This window comes from Carlito syrichta, unplaced genomic scaffold (genome assembly GCF_000164805.1).
Source record: "Carlito syrichta isolate Samal-C Ts95f unplaced genomic scaffold, Tarsius_syrichta-2.0.1 Scaffold148703, whole genome shotgun sequence".
Taxonomy (NCBI): Eukaryota; Metazoa; Chordata; class Mammalia; order Primates; family Tarsiidae; genus Carlito; species Carlito syrichta.
Window position 1 is genome coordinate 47,391 of NW_007092799.1, and position 25,354 is coordinate 72,744.

A 25,354-nucleotide genomic window follows, 5' to 3' on the forward strand; every position below is an offset into this window, starting at 1 on the left:
CACTCAGTATTATAGACTCTGGTTCCATCCAGGTTGCTGCGAAATTCATGATTTTGTTCTTTTTTATGGCTGCGTAGTATTCCACCATATATGTGTACCACATTTTTTTAATCCAGTCCTCTTTTGATGGACAGCATGGTTGGTTACAGGTTCTTGCTCTTGTGAACAATGCTGCGATAAACATACGTGTGCAGGTATCTTTTTTATAGAGTGATTTGAGTTCTACAGAATACATGACTCCTTTTCATTCAAAATCTTGGGTTGTTACCCACTGCTCACACTGAATTTCATGTACCCATTAATGCAGTGGTTAAGAACTTGAGCCCTAGACCAGACTTCTTGGGATGGGATCCTGGCTCTACTACTTACCAGCTGTGTGACATGAGGCACGCTGTTTTATTGATCTAAGACTCAGTTTTCTCATTTATACAATGAGCATAATAATGTTTACACAATGTTATTATGTAGATTAAAATATATGAAATATAAAAAGCAATTAGCAATTATCTAACAGATAGTATATATCCAATTAATAGTGGCCATTATTATCATCATAAAATCCTCCAGAGATTGAGATGGACTCTAAATAATTGACTATTTTAATTAATTGGGGATTTTTTAGATTTAATTATGTGGCTAAATAATTGAATGTTGATGTTCTCCCTTTTTCCCTTGAGTAGGCAGCTAAGGATTATAACTGGTGAGTGGTTTTTTGAAGAAAAGGCAAAGCGTTTCAAGCAAGTAAATGTTTTGGGCACTGATGTTGTCCGACAGTCCATCTTAAGAAGAAGTCCAGGTAATTAAAGCAATATTTGGTTTCTTCATTTTGGCTGGCTAAATAACTTCCCTATGATATGTAGCAAATGTGCTAAGTTGAATTTCACAACTTAGTAGCAAGAAATCTAAATCTACAATTCATACAAAGGAAGAGGAAGTCAGTAGAAAATAAAATTCAATGATTTTCCTTATATCTGATACCCTAACATTTTCAAAGAAACCATTTATCTTCATAACAGATAGTTCATTTTCTGAATGCACTTCCAATGTTTAACTAAAAATTTAAGAAAGTAACGTAAAACCGATAAATTAAATGATTCACTTTGTGAAAGAAATCCTTGATTTTTTTACAAGATTTATTTCATTTTTCTTTTAAATAATCCTTTTTCCAATGGTTCTCAACCAAGGGCTGATGTTGTGCACCTTGTCCTTCTCCCCACAAAGAGAAGCATTTGGAAATGCAAGGTAGCATTTCTCATTGTCAATGACTGGAGTGAGTCAATGGCATTTCGTGGGCAGGAAAGAGAGATGTTAAATGACCTGAAATCCATAGGACAGTTTCACTCATTTAGTCTTGCAGAATGAATACTGGCACCAAATGCAAATAATACCCCACCTCGAGAATGCTTCTCAGGGCATTCAAATTACAGTTTAGTTGGCTAAATATTGAGTACAACTTGTGTTTGGGAGCATATTTCTAATGTATGGTGCAGTAAAATTGGAACAGGCATATTTTGGCCTGTTCCTAGGGTATCTCATCTTTCATACACAGGAGACAAGTGCCTTTGTTTTCACATCTGTCAGGTAGAGCTAGAAGGCTTGGAATTGATTCCAATGTAACTTGTATGTTTGACACAAGCAAGGACGGACTTTTCTGGAGGGATCACATCAGGTCTGATTTAACAGAGGGACAGAATGGAGTAGCGGTAGAATTAAGCTGTCACCCATGACCTCTTCCTCCACTTAAACCTCAGCTCCTTCCAGAATGTAAACTGTTTTTCAAGTCACAAGGTATGTGCACAGATGTCTACCTTCCCAGGAAGTCTGGCTTCTGTGTTCAGAAATTGGGGTATTACTTTCATAACCTCATGCTAGAACTCAGTCTCTAAGAATATGGAGTTATCATGAGGCCAGGTCCCCCTGCTATAAAAATATCAGCAGAGTGATGATGTATTCATTTTTCCATGACAGTCATCCCTGGAAAGCTTATCTCAGCAAGCCTGCCACAGATGAGTCCTGGATCTTAGTCCTCAGTTAACACTAGGATACTCAACAAATTAGAAATAACTATGTGACTGGAAAATGGTACGGGAACAGCATTGCCAGTTATTCTAGATTTTTTTGTCCTGCACGAATATAGGAAAGTGAATGCAGAATAGAAATTTTCTCTCATATCTGGCCATTTTGTATGTAAATTTGTCTTCTGATTGTTTTTTTAATGAGGATTTGAAGAAGTACAAAGCCAAGAGCAAACCCGCCAGGATGTGGAAAAGTCAGACATTTCATCTTCTGCTGGGCAGAAGACCAGCCATGATGGACCCAAGAGAAAGGGGTAAGACATAATCATTCCAAAGGAATTTTTTTATCTTTGTTCCAGATACCCCTGAAATAAAGACTTTAGTTTTTCAAGTCTGATGTCACTTCGGTGACCCAGAGGAGGTCGGATACTCAACCAAGCTAACACCCTTATCGTTCTCCCCAGGAAACGCAGTTTTAATTGCTTTCAGTAAGTAAATAAAAGTCTCCTCTGACCTGAGCACATAAGAGGTTTTCTTTCACTTGACATATCTGGTCTTGCACCATATGGTTCTCATGACTTAATGGAAGAAAGTTTCACGTCAATGCCAGTCTTATCTATAAAGAGGTGACGACTGCTTTTGTTGTAGAATGTCAATACCTCTCTCCTCCAACCTGTGTGTTGATATGTAAAATATCTAAATTAACGATATATTAATTGAGCTTAAAGCATCACATTTCTATTTAAAATTCAGGATTCCTTGAGGGAAAAAAAAACACGTTTGGCCACTTCAATGACTAATTCAGTATGTGTCAAGCACTGAGAATAGGAGTAAAAGGTACATAGGGGCTCAAGATGCAAAAAAGCACTGGTAGACTGGGAGCAAGAAGATTCTATCAAGGGAGAAAAATGGCCCTCAAGTGCAAGATAAGGTTCAGGATAGCAAAAGGGAAGAAGAGTGATTCCAGGTAGAGCAGACACCTTAAGCAGAGGTGTAGAGGTTGGGACATACCTAAGGTGATTCTCAGAGGAGCATAGATAAACATTATATTAGAGCTGTTCTCACCAAAAAATGTAATTTTCCAGTAGATTGAAGCTTCTGACACCTTGACAATGACACTCTTACAGGGGTCTTTGAAACAGAGATAACTTGGCAGATTCTATTAAGATTGTGCAAGTACCTTTGGAATTCATTTTTTCTTCAAGAAAACTGTAGAATGCAAAATAAATGAGGTGTTCTGTCCCAATGCCATCACACAAGAAAAAAAGAATATAGATTGAGTTTGGTTATTAAAGTGCACTTAGAAACACTTGTGTTTTGGTTACTCAGTATCCTGGATCAGGATTTTATTTTATTTTACTTTATTTTATTTTAAGTGAGAAAGCAGGATTTATTGAGAGGATGGAAAAACTCCCACAGTGGAAGGGGACCCAAGGGGTTTGCCCTATTTTAATTTTAATTTTTTTGAGACAGAATCTCACTCTGTACCCCAGGCTAGAGTGCAGAGGCATGATCATAGCTTACTGCAGTCTCCAAGTCCTGGGCTCAAGCAACCCTCCTTAACATCCTGAGTAGCTGGGACTACAGGCTCAGCCACCACACCTGGCTATTTTTGAAAAATTTTGGTTGTAGAGGTGGGATCTTGCTATGTTGCCCAAGCTGGTCTTGAACTCCTGTCTTCAAGCAATCCTCTCACCTCGGCCTCCCAAAGTACTGGGATTTCAGGCATCAGCCACTGCATCTGACCTAGAACTTTAGTCTAGGATACTAAAAAGCTGTTTTTTTCTTAAGTTTCAAACAATTTGGTGAAGGGGGAATGCAATCAGTTTTCATCCACTATGAGGCCCTGCATTGTTCAAATTTCATCACCACAGGGAGAAATGTTATGGAAGATATACAGATGGTTTCTATTATATGAGTTTAGTCACTCATTCCACAAGAGTTGGTTGGATTCTAGTATGTGCCAGACATCCTCTGGGTTCAGGGGATCTGGCAGGGAACAAGAAAAGCAGAGTCACTGCTCTCATGGAGCTGCAATCTAATAAGTGATTACATCATTTTTTTTCTGTAGGATCATTTTAGCTCCCCTCTCTGAGCATGGTAAGTTCCAGGTTGTTAGTAACCCTGCAAATAGGCCCAACCTAGGCAATACTTCTCCATTCTTAGGTGACAGTGGTAAGTTCCCAAAGTAGGTGGTCCTTTGCTTTGCAGGGACAGAGGCCCAACTTATTAGCAAATGATATGGTCTTGGAAGAATGCCATAAGCTCCTTTGTTACCACCCTTGGCACTGTACTGTAGGGACACTGGAAACTTTCCAGACCCTCTCACTCCCAAGGATACTTTACTGAAGAATCCTCTATTATTGAAAGTGCTAGAAATTTTATTATTGAAATGTTATTTTAATGTTTTATTTCTTATTTTACTTTTAAGTACATATATATGTAATTTCAGATTTCTTCTTAGCAAATTCAGATCAGCAACCAGAGGAGAAATCATAACTCCAAAAACTGAAAGTGGACGGAGCTACAGCTTAGACTTGGACAGCCAGAATTTTCGGAGTTTAAAGTCAGCCCCTGGTTCAGACAGGTAAGAGACATACAGATTGGGCAATGATATAGCCCAAGGATAAGGTTGACATATTCCCATCCAAACAGGGTTTCAAGGTATCTGTGAAGTGTTATCACTTGGAGAACTTCTAACACATAATATGAAAAGTCAGGAGGCTATTTTTTAGTTGAAATGGAAAGCATACCCTCCTTCTGGAATTACAGCTATTGGTATTGTCTATGTCACCTGCAGGGTTATGTTTTGGCACTCAGAGCTGCAATTCAAATGGAGATGAACAGGGCAAGTAAATTCTTTTTATTGACTTCTCGTCTTTTTCTGCTTAAGCTTCTGAAAAAGAAACCTTTGAGTGTCATATACATTCCTTGTAGCTTTTAAACGTGTAATAATAATTTTATCGTTTGAATTGCCTCAGAGAATTTTCCATAAATTTCACTTCCTTCTTGTTTCATCTCCTCTAACTAGTTATCAGTGAAGCCAAGTGAGAATCTCCTATGCACAGAACTATCACTTGTCAAGAAAAATAAAGAGAAATCGAAAGGATAGCCAAAAGCATAGCCTTTTCATGAGCCTTGATTTTCTTTATCCTGTAGGGGCATACTGAAGGTTTATTTTCATGATTAGTGTATTATCAAAGCTAGCAATGAGAAAATATATTTACCCTCATGTTTCACACGTTTGTCCAAATGTTAACTCCCTTTTGTCTGCTTGGAGCTACTGTAATTCTGCAAGCCAGTTAGTAAAACTGGCAGACTTTCTTTTCTCCTTTGGTTCTGCAAGCAGAATTGCATTCTTGCCATCACACATTTTAAAACAGAGGCCAGAAAATTTCCCTGGAGAGGGCATTCTTTTGACTATTGGGTTATTTTTTCATGATGACTTTCTATACCTGTTTCTTTTTCCCTATAGCATTCCTGCAAGCATCACTTTATATAAAACTGTACAGGGAAAAATATAATAAAGCATAAAATAAATTATTTATCACCCACTATCAAAATATTATTACTATATTCAGTATTTTTCAAATTTTTATGATTGCAGACAGTCTCTGTGATTTTTTTTTTTAAATTAAGCCATGGTTTGCCTTTTTTCTTGAAATAGCTTCATTTGACTTCCGTTGGAATGGCTTCATGCCATATTCCACAAAAACATCCTACAAAAAATTTATTATTGTTTTTGATTGTTGGACTCCTAACTCTGAGATAGTAGTGGCAAAAATTATTCAGAGATGATAAGAAACTAACTTGGTGGTGTCTTTTTGTTCAGCCTCCTGGGGACTCTATGAATGAACCATCTAGACTTACACTTCAGGCTAGCATTAAAGAGACAATATATATGAAAAGAGAAAAGAGAGAGTTACTTGTTAAAAAAGCAAAAGGGCTCCCAGTTTAACACACAAAATTAGACCATGTCATTTTTATGTTATATGTCTTATAGTTACTCCACAAGACTAAGGGGCATGCTCTCCAATATCACAGTGCTTGTAGCACAATTGAATCTAACTACCTGAACTTACTCCTTGTGTTTTATCTATTGCTAAGTAAAGATATATGGACATGTTTCACCAAATACTGATATATTTATCCAGGATTTTCTTGTTCTTGTTGTAAGCTGGAAGAAAACCCCTAAGTAGACTTTATCTTAAATTGTAAATACCTAGAATGGTTTACAGAAAATCAGAATATAGTAGTCATGGGTGCTTTGTCTTAAGCATGCCAAGAACAATGTTTTCACATTTTAAAAGGGACTAAAGATGCTCGGGAGATTAGTACAGCAAAATGTCCTTTTCCTGGAACATGCATTTATCACAATGATGACTCATTGTGAACACAGTAATGGACTGCCACAGTGAGATGAGTTCCATTATTCCAAAATGAGTCCTTAGAAAGTTGGGGCAGGAGGTAGGTAACTCCCATCATCTAAAGAGATTGTAAGATTCCAGTCTCTTTGATCTATTACCTGACCTAGCTTAGAAACGATTCCCTTTTCTCCTATACAATGCATTTTTGTCCATGGTTCATTGGTCTTTTCCTGAAGCAGCTGGGTTTGGACATTCCTTTTTAAAATTCACGTCATATCAGAGTAGAAGTGATGTCTGGGTGGTTTTATCTCTTTTTAGTAGTTTTAAAATAGGGGGAAAGTATGAGTGGCTTGGAGATGACCCAGCCGCCTCTCAGCTAGAGCATGTCAAAGGAATATTCACTGGTTGTTAGGGACTTGACACATAAGACAAAGGATATTTTTTTTAAAAAGAATATAAATGTAAGCTATAGTTAACAAACAGAATGCTATTCGAGGCAGTGATTTCTAATCCCTTCAAAGTTGGGAGGAGTTGTAACTGTGGAATATTTGCAAGATCTCTATCTTAAGTCATGTTTTCCCAGAAACAGACGTTCAAAGATTCATAAGCAAGTGATTTATTAATTATGTGATTCCAAGAGAAACCAGTAAGGGAATAGGAGAGACAGAACAGAGAAGGAAAAGAAGCTAAATGGTGGTACAATCTCAAGTTGAAGTCTGAGTCTGAGAACTCAGCCTGATCCTGTAGAATAAATTATATCCTTGAGCTTTTTCCATTTTGAGGAGCTTGACCATTGCTCTCTTATACCCATCAGTCATTGACCATGGATTCCCTAGTACAGGGTCTCCAGACTTAGTCAATAAATTTGAATTTGGGATAACTGTTTTTAGTATATATTCCACGCAATATTTGGGACATCGTTGTGCTTTTAAAATATTGAATGTTTATCTGAAATTCAAATTTAATAGAGAGTTCTGCAATTTATCTGACAACTCTACTATGGGGGTGAGAAGCAGACAAACCCTAAGGCATTTCTAGGCCTTTAGCTCCAATGCTAAAGGGCAAATCTCTGAAGGTTGTAGGTGCCAACTGTTAGCAGAAAAACACTCAGAAGCTAGGGAGGGACATGCAGAGGTGGTAAAAAGAACCTGAGGAGGATACCAGCACTGTTCCCTAAAAAAGTAAAATAAAATAAAGAAAATGTAGAAATTTACTCTAGTCAGTAAAAATGGAGGAAAATGATGCTGTTTCTCAGCAGCATTTCTATCATATCACTGAAGGATATGGGAAGCATACCACAGGATCCTGTTCTTTCTCATAGCTAACTAGGTTCTCATCCATCCACCCTCCCCCTCCTCTTCCCCCTCCTCAAACACACCCATTTTATCCAGTTATTCCCAATTGCTCTCCAGGAGGCCTGGGACTGATTATTAGTCTCTGTAAAGCTTCCCAAGCTGCTCTGCTTGGCTCTGATCCAAAAGCAGAGACCACACCATTCAAGTCAACACTCACCTAGTTCTCATCCTCATTTCAAGTGAATGCTCTCTCTCTCCCTCCTTCTCCCTCCCTCCTCCCTCCCTCTCCTTCTCTCTATACCCCTTCTATCCCTCCACCATTCCTCCCCCTCCCCCCTTCCCCCTTCTTCTCTCTTTCTCTCTCTCCCTTCCTCTCCCTTCCTTTCCTTCTCTCTCCTTCCCTCTCTCCCATCCCTCTCCCTCCCTCTGCCTCCCTATTCCTCTCCCCCCACCCCAATTTCTCTCCCTCTTCCCCACCCCTTTCAGGAAATATGGCATTTTTTGTATCATTATAACTAAAAATATGACTATCATCCTTTCCTCTTACCTATTATTTTGGCTATGTGAGTTTATTAAACCCATTCCATCACTAAATTTTACCTCCATTTTTTTCATCAGAAATAAAATTATTTTCTGCCCTGAATGTAAGTTTCATTGACATCTTTGCAAGCAAGTTACCAATTAGGCAGCTATCTCTTACTAATAATTTGAATATGTGACAAGATGAGTCAGGACCACATCCACAAAGTCAACACTGGGTTGTTTTGTGGATTAGATAAAACACTACATAGGTAGTTGCTAATGCTGTTAGAAACTTCTTTCCTTACTAAGCTTTAAAAGTTGTTTGAATTGCCGGCATATCTCTACAAGTATGTGAATTTTATTCCATAATCTAGCTGCAGTTGTTTCATGACTCGAGGATAAAGGCTGTAAGGATTGTCCTCCAAAGGAAAATTACTTTCATCTCTTTTCTATGCCTTTGTTTCCTTTGTCCAGTGGTGCTTCTAGTTCCTTTTTTAAAAAAACCATTTTGACTTTCTTTGGGTGAGTTCAGCCCTCCTTAGAGGCAACAAGGGATGGGCAATCAAAGCCACAAACTTTTTCAAGTACTAACAGTCTAAAGCAATTTGAAAACTCATGGTGGCCCAAGAAAAGTGAATTTTATTTGTTTATGTGAAGCAATGGACACATAAACAAACATGTGTGGGAACATGGATTTATGAGAGTACTTTTTCAGTTGAACTGTGACCTTATCAGTGGGAGATACACAAGATCTGGAATTGCCAAAAAAATTATCCAGCAAGAAACTTCTATTTATAACTGAAAATCGTCTTTTGTAAAAACTCACTCTTTGCTACCATACACACCTGTATACACTTGATTTGGGTTCTGTTGGAAGCAAACTCTGAAGGAAGAATTCAAGAGTAAGTAATTTGTTTAGGATGTGGCTTAGGAAAACATAGATAGGAGAGTGGAGAAATGAGTCAAGGAGGGAAGAAATACAAAAAGGATGTATCATTAAGCCAATTACTACTATGGGCAACTAGAACTCAATTTCACTGACTAACTCTAGGAAACAGTGCTGAACATACCTCAATGATCCAGTCAGAAGATGGGGAACCTGGGATATTTTTACAACAGCTTGTTGTCCATCATTGGTTGATGGCTTCTTCTGGGGTACTCTCTGCCACTTCCAACCTACCCTGTTAATAGTAGGAGCTCCATCCTCCTGTCATCCAAAAAAAGTCTTCAGACAGAGGGTTGTGAGTAATCACAGCAAGTAAGATTCTGTAGGTAGAGGTGACTGTTCAGAGGAAATTGACAGGCCACAGCAACATCCCTCCCAAACTGCTCTCAGACCTCCTTCAAAGGTACAATTTGTAAGACTGCCACTTCTCAGCCCCTGATTTCTGTTTATTTTATATATGTGAGACTTTCCTCTTTATACTGTCAATAATGTGAGAAGGTATGGAGGCTCAGTAGTTCAGCCTGACCCTTGACACTATACTTAGTTGAACTACAACTGGATTCTTGACTTTTCCTGTGTTCAAATGATTATAAGTTTGAAGCCTTCTTTCTTTTTGCTGTTTTGTCTGTTTCTCCAATTATTTCCCATGGGCCTACTGCCTTAGCATGCTCTATTTCTATGAACTAAATTGAACACATTTTCCTCCTCCAATGTAATATATTTCTATTTTATTCATTACTACCAAATGTGTATTTTGTGACGTGTTATAATCTCAGAGTAGCTAAGATACAATCAATGACCTTTCTTCTCCTGCAAATAATTGAGGAGTAGTGATATATCACTTGCTCACCTCTGCATTTTATTTATATAAATAAGTTCAACATACAAGTCTGCCAACATTATTGACCTAGTACCATATGCCAAATGGTAAATATGGATATTCTTAGACAACAGTACTGTTCCACCCCTTCATGAGCTTTCAATTTATCAAGAAGAATGGGAAAACTAAACAAATAATTTCAATACAATATGGTAGTATGATTAAAAAAAAAAAAAAAGCCGGGTTCGGTGGCTCAGCCTGTAATCCCGTGCCTTTGGGAGGCTGAGGTGAGTGGATTGCCTGAGACTGCGGGTTCGAGACCCGCCTGGGCAGCGAGACCTCATCTCTACAATAAATCAAAAAAATCATCCGGGCATGGTAGCGCGCGCCTGTAGTTCCAGCTACTCGGAAGGCTGAGGCGGAAGGATCGCCGGAGCCCAGCAGGTTGAGGCTGCGGTGGCCGGGAGCGGCCACTGCACTCTAGTCTGGGTGACAGAGTGTGACTCCAACTCAAAAAAAAAAAAAAAAGATGTTCTGTATGCTGTGAAAAAACCAAAGGCAGAGATTTGCCCTTCCAGAAGATTCAGGGAAGCTTCATGGAGATGATCCTTAAGCAGCTTTTCAGGAATGGGTAGGACTTGGCCAGACAGAGGAAATAAAAAGTATAAAGGAAAGAGGCATAAAGCAACCTTGAGTGTGCTGGAAAACGGTCAGAGTTTCTAGAATGTAAAAATTGAAGTGTGTTGTACAAGAGATGAGATGGAGAGGTAAGTTGGACCAGGATGTGGATGACTTTGGATGCTTTGATAACTTCCTTCCTATATGTATATCCCAAGCAGAATAAGAGTTTAGCATATCTGAACTAAGTACAAAGTAAATACTTGTTCAATTTAGCTGCTGAAAGAAAAGTTCTGCTAAACACTTGCTTTACCTTGTGTCTATAGGGGAAAATAGTTGGTTTTCTTTTTGCCCCTGACTTCCAATTGACCCAAGGTTTTTCATGATTACTGACATCTCTCCTCCATATGGCTTCTGGACATTATTTAGAAATAAGACATTGGATAGAGATTATGTTGTGATGCTAAAAGACCAAAATATTACCAGACTTGCTTCACACCCAGATAGAGTCCTTCCCTCATGTCTTCCCCATTTTAGAGGGAATTTTCTTAAAAGAAACAGATTCTTTAAGAAAACACTAAACATTTTAAAACCACCAAACACATCAACTTTTTAAAAATCAAGTTAAATTATAAAGGTTATTTCTATAATTAACACTAAGACTCATGGAACACAATTTCCTTGACTGCTTATCACATTATACTACCTTTGTCCTTTCTCCAAAAAGGAAAAGGAAGGAAAATATATGTAAAATATGTGTGGTTAGGCCATCGAATGCTAGTGGCTTCAGAGAATGTTGCACTAGAGAAGCTCTGATGAATTTCAATATCTTCCTCATCTCATCTAGTTCTGCTTTCAAGAGCTCCTATGATGGTTTACTTGGACCTAAGTATAGCACATACACCCATGCATATACCCAATACCTGACATTCATTTCTTTGGGATGTGTTGACCTTTCTAAAGAGTTTCATTTTTCAATGGAGACACATGTATCTATGTGTATGTGTGGTTGTGTGCATGGGCATATACACAGAGATCAACAAATCTTTTCTGTAAAGGTACAGATAGTTAATATTTTTGGTTTTGGCTTTGTGGGCCATATGATCTTTGTCTCAACTACTCAACTCTGCTGTTGGAGCATAAAAGCAGTATACACAATACATAAACAAATGGGCATGCCTGCATTTCAATCAAATTTTTTTTATGGGCACTGAAATTTGAATTTTTTTTTTTTTTTTAGTCGGGGTCTCACTCTGTTGCCCAGGCTGGAGTGCAATGGCAAGATCATGGTTCATCGTAGTCTCAAACTTCTAGGCATAAGCAATCCTCCCACTTCAGCTTCCCATGTAGCTGAATAGCTGGGACTACAGGTGTATGCCACCATGCCCGGCTATTTTTGTTCTTTTCTTTTCTTTTCTTTTTGGTAGAGATAAAGTCTCACCCTTTGTCTAGGCTGGACTTGAACTCCTGGGCTCAAGCAGTCCTCCTACTTTGGCCTCCCAAAGTGTTGGGATTACAAGTGTGAGCCACTGCGCCCGGCCAGAAATTTGAATTTTGTATAATGTTGATGTGTCATAAAATATCATTCTTCTTTTGACTTTTTCAACAATTTAAAAATGTAAGTGCTACTCTTACCTCATGGGCCATAGAAAAGCATTTGGTGGGCCCAAATTGGTACACAGGTCATAGTTTGGTGACGCCTAGTGCAGCACATTCATTCACTAACACAGAAATTGTTCTTCAATTGATCTCAGTCTGGGTCATAAGGACAGCTCAACTCTCTTCATGTGAGCATTGTGGTGAATTTAAAAAATAGTGGTAGAAGGGGAGGGAACAATGCAAGTAGAGAGATGCACTTCTATCCATGGGTGAGCACAGAATTTTTCAGCCTTGACTATATATTGGAATGACCGGGGGAGTTTCCAAACATGCTGATACCTACACCCCATGCCCAGAGAGGCCCATGTGATTGGTCTAAGATATGGTCTGAACATGGAAATTTTTAACAGCTCCCCCAGATGATTCTAAAATGCATCCAAGGGTGAGAACCACTCATTTGAATAAGATTGCTGTCAAGTATTTTGGGTCACCAAAGACTGGAAGATCAAGCTGCATTCAACTTTTTTCCCTTTTCTTCCTCATTTTCAGTATCTTTCCCAGTTCACAGACTCATCTCACTTTCTAACTACAGCCTCCCTTGCCCATCATTCCTACATGTTTATTTCAGATCTGAAATAAGTAAAAGAAGTTAGGAAAGCTTGTAAACCTCAGAAAGAATATTAGGCATTGTCTCTGTGTTGTGCTACATATTAGGTTCGTTGTCACACTGAGTTTTAGGATCCCTCAGCCTGATGCTGCCTTAGGGGAGCACTTATTTAACCATGCAGGCACAGGCTAAACATTGTCAGCCACTTTGGGAAGGTTGGATCCTGGGAAATTATTTCCTGGCTACAATTCCAAAGAGTCCATTATATAAGCCAGAAAGACAACTTATTAAATTGTAGCCTCTGTCCCTTATCCTTGGATCCTCTATCTAGCAATAGATATATCTGGGAAGTTTATCAAGATTTGGGGGCAGCATAGAATTATATATAACAAAAGAAATGTCATTTGAAGTATATTTCATAAGCTAAAGTAAATGAAACTCTTTCCTAACCTAGAAAATATGTCTTTCAGTAACCTAGAATATCCAAGCTCCCAAACAATGTCCTATCCCCCAACTTGGGTCCTACTAAAATAATATAAATGTATCTCTTTCTTGTCAGTTTTCACTTAACCATATTTTAGTTTGAGAGTTCTTTGGTTCTGATTTCTAACACTTCTTATTTAAATCTCAGTAACATGATATCTGAATCAAAAATAGCTTTTTCATAGTTGAACTTTAAACTTCTTAACTTTAACTGAGACTTGAGAAAGCTTTTATCTTCTTTCAATTTAAGTAGCAAAGATTCATATATTTTGTGTCATATTTTACATAACATCTAAAAGAGTGTCCAAATATTTATGATAATATGCCTCATTAGACTAAGCCTTTTCTTAGTCTAATCAACTGAAAGGGAAATATTTTTGAGAATCTCACAGTAAATGTCAGGGACAAATGTGAAAGTATATGTCATTTTTGAGATAATGCTGCTGGCAACAATAATTTACAGTAGCTGAGTTACAATCGCAAGAATGTTTTTCCTATTACAAGATAGCCTCTTGAATGCCACCATCACAATTAATCAACTTCTGCCAGAGTTTTTTTATAAATAGGACTTTTGGTTTGATGAAGGCTAATCCATGATGGGGCATTTCTCACAACCACTTGGCTCTGGGAGAACCTTCAGCATACACACAAGCAGGAACACCTACATGAGTCTCTTTGGTTCATAACTTGTTGGCTCATTTCTGCAAGATTCACTCCAGCCTTTCTTTTTGTAAAAGGAACTTCACCTAAAACAGTAGGGAGAGATCTTTCTGTGGTAATATCGTACCAAGAGTAGAGAACCTATGGCCACAGTACATCACTGGGTGGTCTCTAAATCCCTCCAAAGTAGGACCTCTGAGCTAGGCAGAAATACTTGGAAAGGTACAAATATGGCTGTTGCCAAACATAGAAATGCAGTGTAGGAGGGCTCAAGAAAATCATCAAGGAACTTAGAATTCCAAATTATGTCAATCTACATAATCCCAAAATCGTATTCTCTTGTCAGAATCAACACAGTCATAGACTCCTCCTAGGCTGAGTCTGTAGCACTGTAATTTGGTTAGAGAGTCGTCTCTAGAAAGAGAAAGCTAAAGTCTCTCTGCAGAAGTTTTGTAGTATCAAAGAAATGCCACCCCCCAAAAATGTTCATAATTTTCTTAATCAAATCCCAAGAAACTAACTCCCAGGTCTTTGTTCCTTTGATTATCTTCTTCTTGATAGCTCACTCTATCAATGTAGAACCTGCTTGGCTCCAGTGATTTGTTCTTGGTGAAGTAATGAGTTAGCAGTATGAGAAACAAGAATGGTCACAGGCTTTGGGTGTGTGAACAATACTGTTTTTATCCTGACTAACTGTGTGACAACATGGTAGTGTGGTGGTGGTGTGTGGGTGTCTTCATCCACGTGGTGTGTTGTATGTCCACATGTGTGTGGAATAATTATTTAACAATTCCAAGACTCAATTTTTCATCTTTAAAATACAAATGCTCATACCCTTTTGACAGGAATGTTGGGGACAGAAAGTGGCTAACACCTAGAAGATACTCAGTAAATGCAGCTGCCATTTGTGATTATTGAAAGTAGTGATTACTGGTAGTGTCAATCAGGGCATATTTGGTTTTGTTGACTTCTCTGGTGCATAGCCTTGAAATAACTTATGACTTGTGGTTGACAACTCCATTGATTATTACCTACTTTTTCTTCTTCCAGACTTATCTTCTGGTGATGATACATGCATATTCAGACATTCCTTTTTAAAGTAAATATCTTCCCTTTATTCTGTTTAGTCTCTCCTCTTATTGGCTCAACTGTAAGTCCTCTTCACTATTAACCACTGCTTGTGTGTTTACCAATAAGATGTTTAGTATTATAGGTGCATTTGTAACTTATTAAGATAAAAATGAGAGAATGAAACTCATAAGGGCTTATATTTTTCCACTTAGCATATCTTGTGCTCACTAAAGGTAAGGCATAAAATTAGAACAAACACTTCTCTCAAACTCTAATTTTTCAAAACTTTTGTTCACTTATGAAGCTCATTTAACAAGAAAAATGTGATCACCTCAAGGATAAAAATAGTTTTTTTTGCTGATCATTATTAAATGGAATCTAATCATTTTAGCAAATATGAAAGTAATTCAGGCCCATTTACCAAATGTCATTATTTCATACTGCATTTATTAAATATGCACCACGGATCAGACACTAAAACAACATGAAGAAATGAAATATAATTTCCAATCTTTGATTAAACATGTACTGAGTGGCTTCTTTACACTAAGGCACTATGAGGGTGCTGGAGATATATGGTAAGTATGGCATGAACTCTGTTTCCAAATAACTCACAATTGAAAGATGCACCCAAACCCACATATGTGAATCAATTAGGGAACCAAACAAGACATGCATAGTCAACTACTAATGACAATAGTTCATCAAAGACCGTAAGTCAATAGGAACTAAGTGGAGCAGAGGTTGACAAAGCCTCTGCTTGAAAGGAAAGGCCTTGTGGGGAAGATTGGACATCATCTGTCCCTGAAGACTGAGAAAGATTTGCACAGAGAGTGACCAGGAGGGCACCTCAGGTGGAGAGAAGGTGAGCAAAGACCTTAGGTGGGAGAAGTAAACATGGTAATAGTAAGGAACCTGGACTGGCTGGGAGAATGCTAGGAAGAAATGGGAAACAAAGTCAGAAAAATGGATTGAAGTTCAATTACAGTAAACCTGGACTTAGGTAAATGGGGTCAAACCTAATGAACTCCTGAAGGTCTTTGAGGATAAAAATAACATGATAGTCACTGATTTGTCCCAGTGTGGCTCTTGTGAACTTGGTGTGGTTCACATGTCCTTGTCATTTTCCTCATCAGCTTTTTCCTACCAATGTCTGTTGTTGTTGCTCTGCTTTCACGTCAAAGTCAGAATATGCTTTTTCATTTAGGGGAAGCACCGGTTCATCAGATCTCAACGATCAGGAGGCTGGTTCTGGGACCCCAAAGAGTGGACGGAGCAATGGTGTGACCCCTGTCACTCAGAGGTCACCAGCCCCAAGCACACGAAGCGTGACCTCAGTCAGCAGTAGAGTAAGTGCCCAAATGTGAAGTGATACTCAGTCTCTGGGACTCAACCTCACCACCATAGCATGACTGGGTTTGAACTCTCCATATCTTAGAGCATGTTGTTTATGCTGTTCGATGGTAGAAGCTTCTTTATTATGACTGAACCCTCTTCATTTTAAGCTCCTGGCAGGAAAACCAAAGTGAAAGGAAAGAGAAAGGGCAGGCTCAAAGGTAGCATTTGTATTATAAGGGTTTAAATGTTTTAAACAAATATAAAGAATTTTTAGAAGACTCTGATTTTGATCTTCTATGTTACTCGTCAGAAAAGATATTTATCAGTTGGCTGCTCTAAAATTTTCCCAAACTAATTTAAATCTGGAAATGTAGAACCCTGAAATCTTTATATAGTTTTCTTTAACATACATCTGTTAATAAGGAGTCAATACATAATAAAGACTTAAATGGAGATATATATATATATATATATGTTATATTTTGCAACTTTTAAGAGATAATATGGAGAATGTGTTTGGGGAGAATATTCTTTTTATTAAATATTCTGTTGAAAGTTGTTCATGGAATGAATTAGCATTCACTAGATTTCTTTTGATTAAGCAGGAAACTCCATCTAAGTTGCTAGCATCTATATGTAAGAATTTTTCGTATGTGAACCACAATTATCTGATTTAACAGATATTTAATGAGAGCCCACCATAGGACAGTGCCTAGTCAAGCAAAGACTTGGGGGAAGTGAAATAATTAGTCAAATAGATGTCTGGGGTAAGGTGCCTCCAGGCAGGGACAGCACTTGATATTTGGCAGGTACAAATGGAGAAGACTGCTCCATTGATTTATGGCTGGCCTCCATTTTTAATGATCAGTACCCTTGCTCAACTAGTTTCTAAAATATTTTTAATGCCTCTAGAGAAACAGCCAGTGCAAAAACCCTGAGGTGGGGGCATGCTTAGTATGTTCAAGGAAGAGCAAGGAGGCTAATGTAGCTGTTGTGAAGAAAGAAGAAAAGAGTGCTAGGAAATGAGTTGGGAGAGGTCATAGGACTGGATAGAGCCTTGGAGACTATCGTATGCACTTTCCCATTCACTCTGATTAAGATGGAGGACATTGGAGGGTTTTGAGTAGAAGAGTAATACAATTTGGCTTCTGTTTAAAGAGGATCTTGAGCTATGCTAAGAAGTGTAAGGGAACACAAGTGGAAGCCAAAAGACCAGTTAGGTGACCACTGCCATACCCTGGGCAAGAGACTGGGTTTTGGAACAAGGAGATAGCAGTGAAGATGGTGAGCAGTCAGATTCTGTAGATATTTTTAAGGAAGAACCAAAAAGCAGTCCAAAAGATTGAATAATAAGAATTGATTTATTTAAACATTTATAGACTAAATGTAGTTGCTGATAACAGGCATATTTAAAATTTTTATAAATATTTATGCTAAGCTCAGCAAACAAATGCTGTTCAATAGCCAGAAGTGTGTGTGGATAGTTGCTGATTTCACTCACTTTTTTGGCAACCCCAAAAGAAATTATATTCAAAATATTTACCAACTCAGTATGGCAAGTGCATTAAGCTATCAGAACAGACATTGACACAAGGCAGAGATGGTATTCTGGGGTTTTTCCATACCATGCACTAACGTAGATCATGTAGAAACCTGGGGTTGTAAATGAGGGGGAGCACCAGGAAGAGGGGTGAGCTGTATTTGTAACTGACACAGAAGTATTTTAAAAATTTTAGCAGCTGGGGCAGCTGTTTCAGTGGGTAGCTGCTATCAGTCCAGTAATCAATAAGTTAATCAAGTGAGTTCTCAAAACAAAGATTGTCTTCCCAAGTACCATTTGAGATTATTAGGGTGAAAAATCACCCCTGACATGTACTAATATCCTGAAAACTATCAGCTTCTACTTGCATATTTTTTTATTAAACTACACCTAGATTTCCCCAATAGGAATTTCCTGCATTTGGGTTGAATATATGTACATATACATAGGCAGTGCCTATGTTGATCTCACTCTTGAATTCCAGCTGATCTAAGCTGGTCTTTTCTTAGCAATAAAAAGAAACAAGGAGGAATATTTTCTGTTGAATAAAATTAAGAAAGCACAGTAGTTTATGAAGTCCATTTGCTGTTTCATGATGAAGGGAAGAAGTTTATAGCATTAGGTGATGATCAAGGTAACAATGTCTCAACTTCTCTCATTTTTTAGCATCTCTGTTTCAATGTTCTTTTCTGCATGTAAAAATTACTTTAGCATGTAAAAAGTAATTTTTAAAATGGAAAACTTTTGGAACATGAATATCTCTAACTTGTCCTCTACTATGATGTAACCTGTTAATTTTGGGCTTGGCCTCCTGAACTTTCAGGCATGTATGGCTTGTTAGTGGCTGTACAGTATTAATTGGTCTCTTAGTGCTCAATATCAATGATATCCCAAATTACCTGTGGGAATACTTGCCATCAACCTATTTGCCACTAAGAAACTTGGCCTTTCTTCATTAGAGGAAACCATGTGTGAACAACTTTTTGAAGTGGTGTTGAAAACTGACCTAAGCTAATTTATTCATTTATCACACTCTTTTGATAAACTTGAGTAGTCTATGGTGATTAAGGAGTTAGGAGCTATATACCACCTGCTATAGGTATTATGTACCGGAGAATATTTAAAAACTAAAAACAATCTATAGTGAAGCTGAATTGATTAGCATGTTAAGCAAGTGAGAGCCACACTTTCTGGAGTGAGTTCATCAATGTATCCCCGAATGTCTAAGTTGTGGGCAATAAAAAGGAAATCCTTCCTGTAGGACTTTGAAAGGCACTTTTTGATTACTTACAGAAGAGGGAATTGAAAAGTCTCTTTTAGATTTGATCATGATTAAACCATGATGCTTTTTATATGGACATTTAACCTTAGCTCAGTTCTCAAAAGGCCCAAAATTAGTTGTTTTTGTTAAAGTAAGCTTAGGGGTGATGCAGCAGTCCAGCCCTTGTGGACACGGGCAAAAGTTGAGACAGAGTTTTCCTTTATCATATATTACAATTAAATCAAGGCTCAGATTGAATTCTGCTACATGTACAAACATTTATTATCAAACAAGCACTTTCAAAAATCACCTATTTCTGTGAGCTGTGAAAGTCCACACTCTTTATACCTTTACACTCATAAGCACCATGCATGAAAGTTTCATTCCAAGAATATTCTGATCAGCCAGCATTCTAGATGGAAAATGTACATGGTCTTCTGTTAAATGGGGATGGAAGAGGAAAGGGCTGATTGAGGAAGGAGAGGGGATGTTGAAAGTGGGGACCAACATAGGACCAAACGAGTTCTAAGCCTGAGTACTACTCTGAGGGTGTGAATCTTGCCAGATTCTTCTACATAGTTCATATAAGACCGGGGCTACCTATATCATCTTTCTTGCTAACCTTATATTAGAACACTCACTGGTTTTGTGAATGAAAAATTATTCAAATACGGTCCTAATGAACGAATCTCTTGGAATAGATCTAGACAAGTATAATTAATAGTAAATTTTACAGTTATGTGAACTCAAATGTCAATGTCAATGTCAAATGTCAATCAGTTCTTCCTAAAGAGTAATACACATAAATATGTTTATACTGAAGTATATTTATATAGAAGAATTATATAGATGAATTTTATAGTAAATTACAATCAGTGTAATGTCTCTTTTTTCATTTTTTCTTTGTGGGACAAAGCATAATTTTGAAAATTCCATGGGTTTGGCTGCCATTGAAAGCACCTCTGAGGAACTCACAAAGAGTCACCGCAGAAACACTTCAGGCACACCTTCCATAGCAGTGTCTGGTACCTCTCTCTCTTCAGGTAGGGATTTACAATATGCCTATTCTGTGGTATGAAATGACTTAACCAGATGGAATTGACTGCCCTGTTAAATGCATGTTCACGCCTTTAAAAAATAAACATCCATTCATTGGCCTATGGAGGTGGGCCCACTTCAAAGAATTACTTGGAGGTAGACCCACGTGATGCTTTGTGCTGTTGCATTTGTGAAAAATCAGTTTTTTTAAAATATACTTTTGCCACGCATCATCGCCAAGTTTCAGGGCTATAGCAGACTATCAATATAGGAGTGTGGGTAATAATTATTCTGGGACATGTTTGATGTGGCAAATAAGAACACTTGCTCAGAGTTCAAGGAAATGGTAGTTCAACTGGCTTAGTGGTCAGAAGTTTCTTATATACAGACATATAAACCATTATATGGTTTAAATAAGGAGTTGTTTGTAAGCAGCATTAAGGTATTAATAATTACGTCTTTCATTTGTATGATACAATCAAATATGTCATTTTACTTCATTGTCACAACAATCCTCTGAAGCAAGTATTGTTTATATTGAAATTTTATTACCCATGAGTAAGGAAATTCTTTAGAGAAATTTGTCATAATTGTAAAGTTTATGTCTCACATACAGGATTAAAATCATGATGAAATTCTCAACATTAAAAAGTTGCCTGTTACTTAATGGTGATTTTGCCTAAAGCCTAAGGCAGAATTACATGTCTCTTCTGGCCTACCAGTTCCCAAAGGGTTTTCTGAATGTGTATGGTCATTGCTACGTTATGCTTAGAGTAAAAGTTGTTCCTGGTAAATGAAATTTTTAAAACTAACTTAGAATTCAACATTGTAGAATCTATTTCTACTCAACAGCTCCAGTTTATGGAGTGCATACTCTGTATCAGACATTATATTAAACACTTCTGCATTATTTCCTTCACCATTTTAAACTTAATTACTTGATTACTCTTTTTTTAATTATTCTCATTTATAAGCAACTATATCCATTTCAATAGGGTTTTGACATAGAACTATTCTGTAGAAATAAACTATCCTAACGTGGTAAGCTGTCCACAGCATTACTGAGAAGTGTATTGCTCTGTAACTTATATTTTTAAAACTGAAAACAAAATGTTCTTTAATGAAAGAACGTTCTGATGCCTTAAGAAATAGAACTTCCTGTCAATGTATATATAACCATCCCCTTTTTGTGCATAAGAAATTTGCTATATTACTTTAAAGTAGCAGTTTAGAATTGGTTGACTTACATTTTATGTCAAATATAAAAAAGAGTGAATTGTCTATATATTGAAATCAAAAATGGTTAATGTAATTTTTTTCAAGCTTGTGGGCCTATTCTAAGAGAACTTTTTAAAAGTCGAGATGCAGAGCAGAAACTTTAAACAACTTAAACTTAGCATTTTATAGAGAGTATTTGACCTGTGATAGAAGGAGAAATGAATACTTAAATTTTAGTAATTTGTCCAAGACAATTTCCAAAATACTATTAAAAATGAAAGTATGTTAGCAATAACAGCATGAAGTCACTGACTCTAATTTTTGCCTCCATTAAGTACCTATGCCCTGTGCCTAAAAAGAATTGGAATGAAGCTGAAGCATTTCTAATTCACATCTTTCTTTTTTTTTCCTCCCACTGCAGACCGGAGTCAATCTGAGTTAGATTTGAGTGAGTCATGTGCGGAAGACTTAGAGGATACTGTAAGCATAAGAAGCAAGTCTGTCCCTGGGGCTTTAGACAAAGATTTGGTAAGTTGGATGTGGAAAAGAAGGCCATAATCTTTCTCCAAGCAGTTCCATGTTTAGGTGATGATGAATTGAGAGTAAAGAGAGGATATACAATCATCTCTTCCTGTTAGTCTTCACAGTCAACATATACAAGCAACCAAATGATTTAGAAAAGTAACAGGTAATCAGGTTAATGAATGAAGATTATCTCTAAGAAAACACCTGATGGGAATTCAAATTGTTGTCTAAAAGCTTATCACTTAGTCTAAACCTGAGATATGGGGGATCTCAACATTTCCCAAGTCAAATATTATTATACTTATCTGACTATATATTTTATATGAACATTTCTATATCTCAAGTTACTGCCTTCTTAACTGAGACTAAATTATGTGAAAATTTAATGTTTCAGCAAATTCATTTATAAAATAAGAAGGTTAAATTAGATTATTGTTATGATTCTTTCCCATTCTAATATTCTGATCTTCTGATTTCTATAATTGCTATAATAAAATTTGAAATCCTTGGAAGAAAACTAATGTAAAATGATATTTATGGTTTTTCAAAAACAAACTAGGGAACTTAGACTTCTAAAATGAAATATTATTTTATATAATATAAAAAACTGGGATAATACTTTAAAATCAACCCCCAAAAAGGGAGGAAGACAATGTGATCAAATGATTTCAAAACTTATTTGTGCTCAAAATTTAAAGAACTGCTGATTTTAATGTTATTAAACTATTCCTGATCTTAGAAAACCATGAAATACTATAAATTCATAGTATGCAGCCCTTATAAGCTCAATACTCAGATATGATTTTTAAAATAGTTTAAAAATAAAACTACAAGTCAAACTAGTTTACAAAATACATATGGAAATATATAATTAAAATGTAATGTCGGGTAAAATCTAGCCGTGAATAAAAATTGCATAAGTAAGTTTTATTCTAGGCATGGATGGAAAAATATCTATATAATAATATCTATCAATATAATGTGGTGGGGTTTTTTTGGTTTTTTTTTTTTTTTTTTTTTTTTTTGAGTTGGAGTCTCACTCTGTCGCCCAAACTGGAGTGCAGTGGCCGCTCCCGGCCACCGCAACCTCGACCTGCTGGGCTCCTGCGATCCTTCCGCCTCAGCCTTCCGAGTAGCCGGAATTACAGGCACGTGCTACCACGCCCGGCTGCTTTTTTGATTTATTGTAGATATGAGGTCTCGCTGCCCAGGCGGGTCTCGAACCCGCGGGCTCAGGCAATCCACTCACCTCAGCCTCCCAAAGGCCCGGGATTACAGGCTGAGCCACCGAGCCCGGCAATATAATGTATTTTATTAATAGATTAAAGAATAGGAAAACTTTCAATAGATGCTGAAAACTTTTTAAAAATTTTACAGCTATACCTAAAACTAACAGAAACCAATTAAACGTTATTTTTAAAAACTAAATATAAAAAAACCCAGTATATGTCATTTAAAATTTTTTTTTTAATTTGGGGAACAGAAAGGGCTGGAGGGCCCAACAGCCTGGTGTATGTGTGTGTGTGTGTGGGGGGCGTGTTCAAGGAGTTATGGAATGGCCGGGGAAGGGACTCGATCCCAGCTGGAGACCGATAAGAACAGAGATCCAGGACCCACGTTGCACCCACCCCGCCAGAGCAGGTCAGAGCCTGAACACGTTGTGACCCCTCCCGTTTTATACTTGTGACCCCTTCACACACCAAATGCTCCAATGACCCCTATATTCCATCCCTGTGTTGCCCCCTCCCCCAGCCTTCCTGCAGAACTCTGATCTGGTTATCTTGACGCCCACCCGCCTTTCTTCCCTGCTCCATTTCCCAGCGCCGGCCTGACTCTATAACCCCCAACTTCACCCCATCTCTCCCCAGCTGCCCCCATAACCTGACCCCACTGATTCCTTCTCTAGGCCATGCTCCTGAGGCCTGCTTTTGGACATGAGCCCTGTAACGCCCCTAGGGTGTCATGCTAAGCAGTTTCCAAAGCCAAGACCCAGAAGAGGGTGGTGGCCCGGGTAGCCAAGTCAAGGGGTGGGTCAGGAGGAAGAGGAGGAGAAAGAAGACAAGATGAGACACCGTTGGTGGGCGGTAGAGGGCAGATGTGTCTTTTCAAATGTTAACATGATAAAACCATTTTCATTAAAATCAAGAACAAAATAGGGATTCCTGTTATTACTATTATTAGTCAACACTGATTTAAAGGTTCTGGAAAATCCAATATGACAAGAAAATGAAAATGATCTTTAAAATATTAAATAAGATATAAAAGCATACAGTTTTGATGATAATATGCTTGTATACCTAGAAAATTCTTGGTTATTTATTACTAAAAGCTATTAGAATTAATAATAGAATTTGGAATGACCAGCAATTCAACTAATCTGAGTTTATATTCTTGGTTGGTACATGCAATAGACCTGTGAACTAGCCAGAAATTTAACAGGAAATCCAAGGAATAAAGTCATACAGGGTTGGAGGGAGGGCAAAAACTGGTGAGCCCAAACTATCTAGTCATGCCTGGCTGCCCATAAGCCTGAACACATTCACAAATAAGACATGGACCCTGAATTGTACCTCACATCATTAAACATAAAAACAAAAAAGACATGGAAAGGCTTAGTTGGAAGGAACAGCTGGTGAGACTTGAAAACTGCCTGCTTTTGAATATGCTCGAACAACAGACAGATCCATTGAAAGTGGATTGAAGTCTCCTGGCATGAGTTGAGCATAATCTTGTCACAATCATTAACTGACCACTAAGCTAAACATACAGGGGGTAATCCATGAGACATCTGGGTTAAAAATAAAAGTTTAAAAAGCTGTGTGGAGACATCAGCAGCCACTCATAGGATAGGGAATAGATTTCACAGATTATTAGTCCAGGCAAGCTACTAGACACACAAGCCAAAAACAAACAAAAATTGACAACATCAACCCTCAGGAGTAAAAATAATCAGAATACAAAGTTGCTATGAACCAACCAAATGTTGGTTCTTTGAGAAATCAACAAAATTGACAAACCTTTAGCTAGCCATGATTTCTCAACCTTACCACTATTGTCATTTTGGACTGTATAATCCTTTGTTGTAGGGGACTATCTGCACATGGTAGGATGTTATGGAAATATTCCTTGTCTTTGCTCACAAGGTGCCAGTAGCACTCCCCCAGTTGTGAGAACCAAAAATGTCTCTAGACATTACCAAATATCCCCTGGGAGACAAAATCACTCCCAGATGAAAACCACTGAGCTACATTAGCCAAGAGTAAAAAGAGAAAAAATTACCACAATCAGGAATGAAAGAGGAAATACCACTACCCATATAACAGAAATCTAAATGATTATAACATAATACTATGAACAACTGAATACCAACAGAATTGGAAACTCAGATAAAAAGGACACATTTCTAGGAAAACAAAAATTACCAAAAGTGA

General features: G+C 37.6%; 1 protein-coding gene across 1 annotated transcript in view; it reads left to right on the forward strand.

Annotated features, from left to right (window-relative positions):
• The window catches only part of SYTL5 (synaptotagmin like 5), a gene marked incomplete at its 3' end in the record, with an annotated part of 83,886 nt that overhangs the window by 34,143 nt on the left and 24,389 nt on the right, over positions 1-25,354 (forward strand). The window contains exons 3-8 of the mRNA XM_008050524.1: positions 681-796; positions 2,221-2,329; positions 4,468-4,602; positions 16,211-16,352; positions 20,059-20,185; positions 21,820-21,926. Coding sequence (XP_008048715.1) covers positions 681-796; positions 2,221-2,329; positions 4,468-4,602; positions 16,211-16,352; positions 20,059-20,185; positions 21,820-21,926 — 736 coding nt within the window. The remainder of the gene's footprint in view (positions 1-680; positions 797-2,220; positions 2,330-4,467; positions 4,603-16,210; positions 16,353-20,058; positions 20,186-21,819; positions 21,927-25,354) is intronic.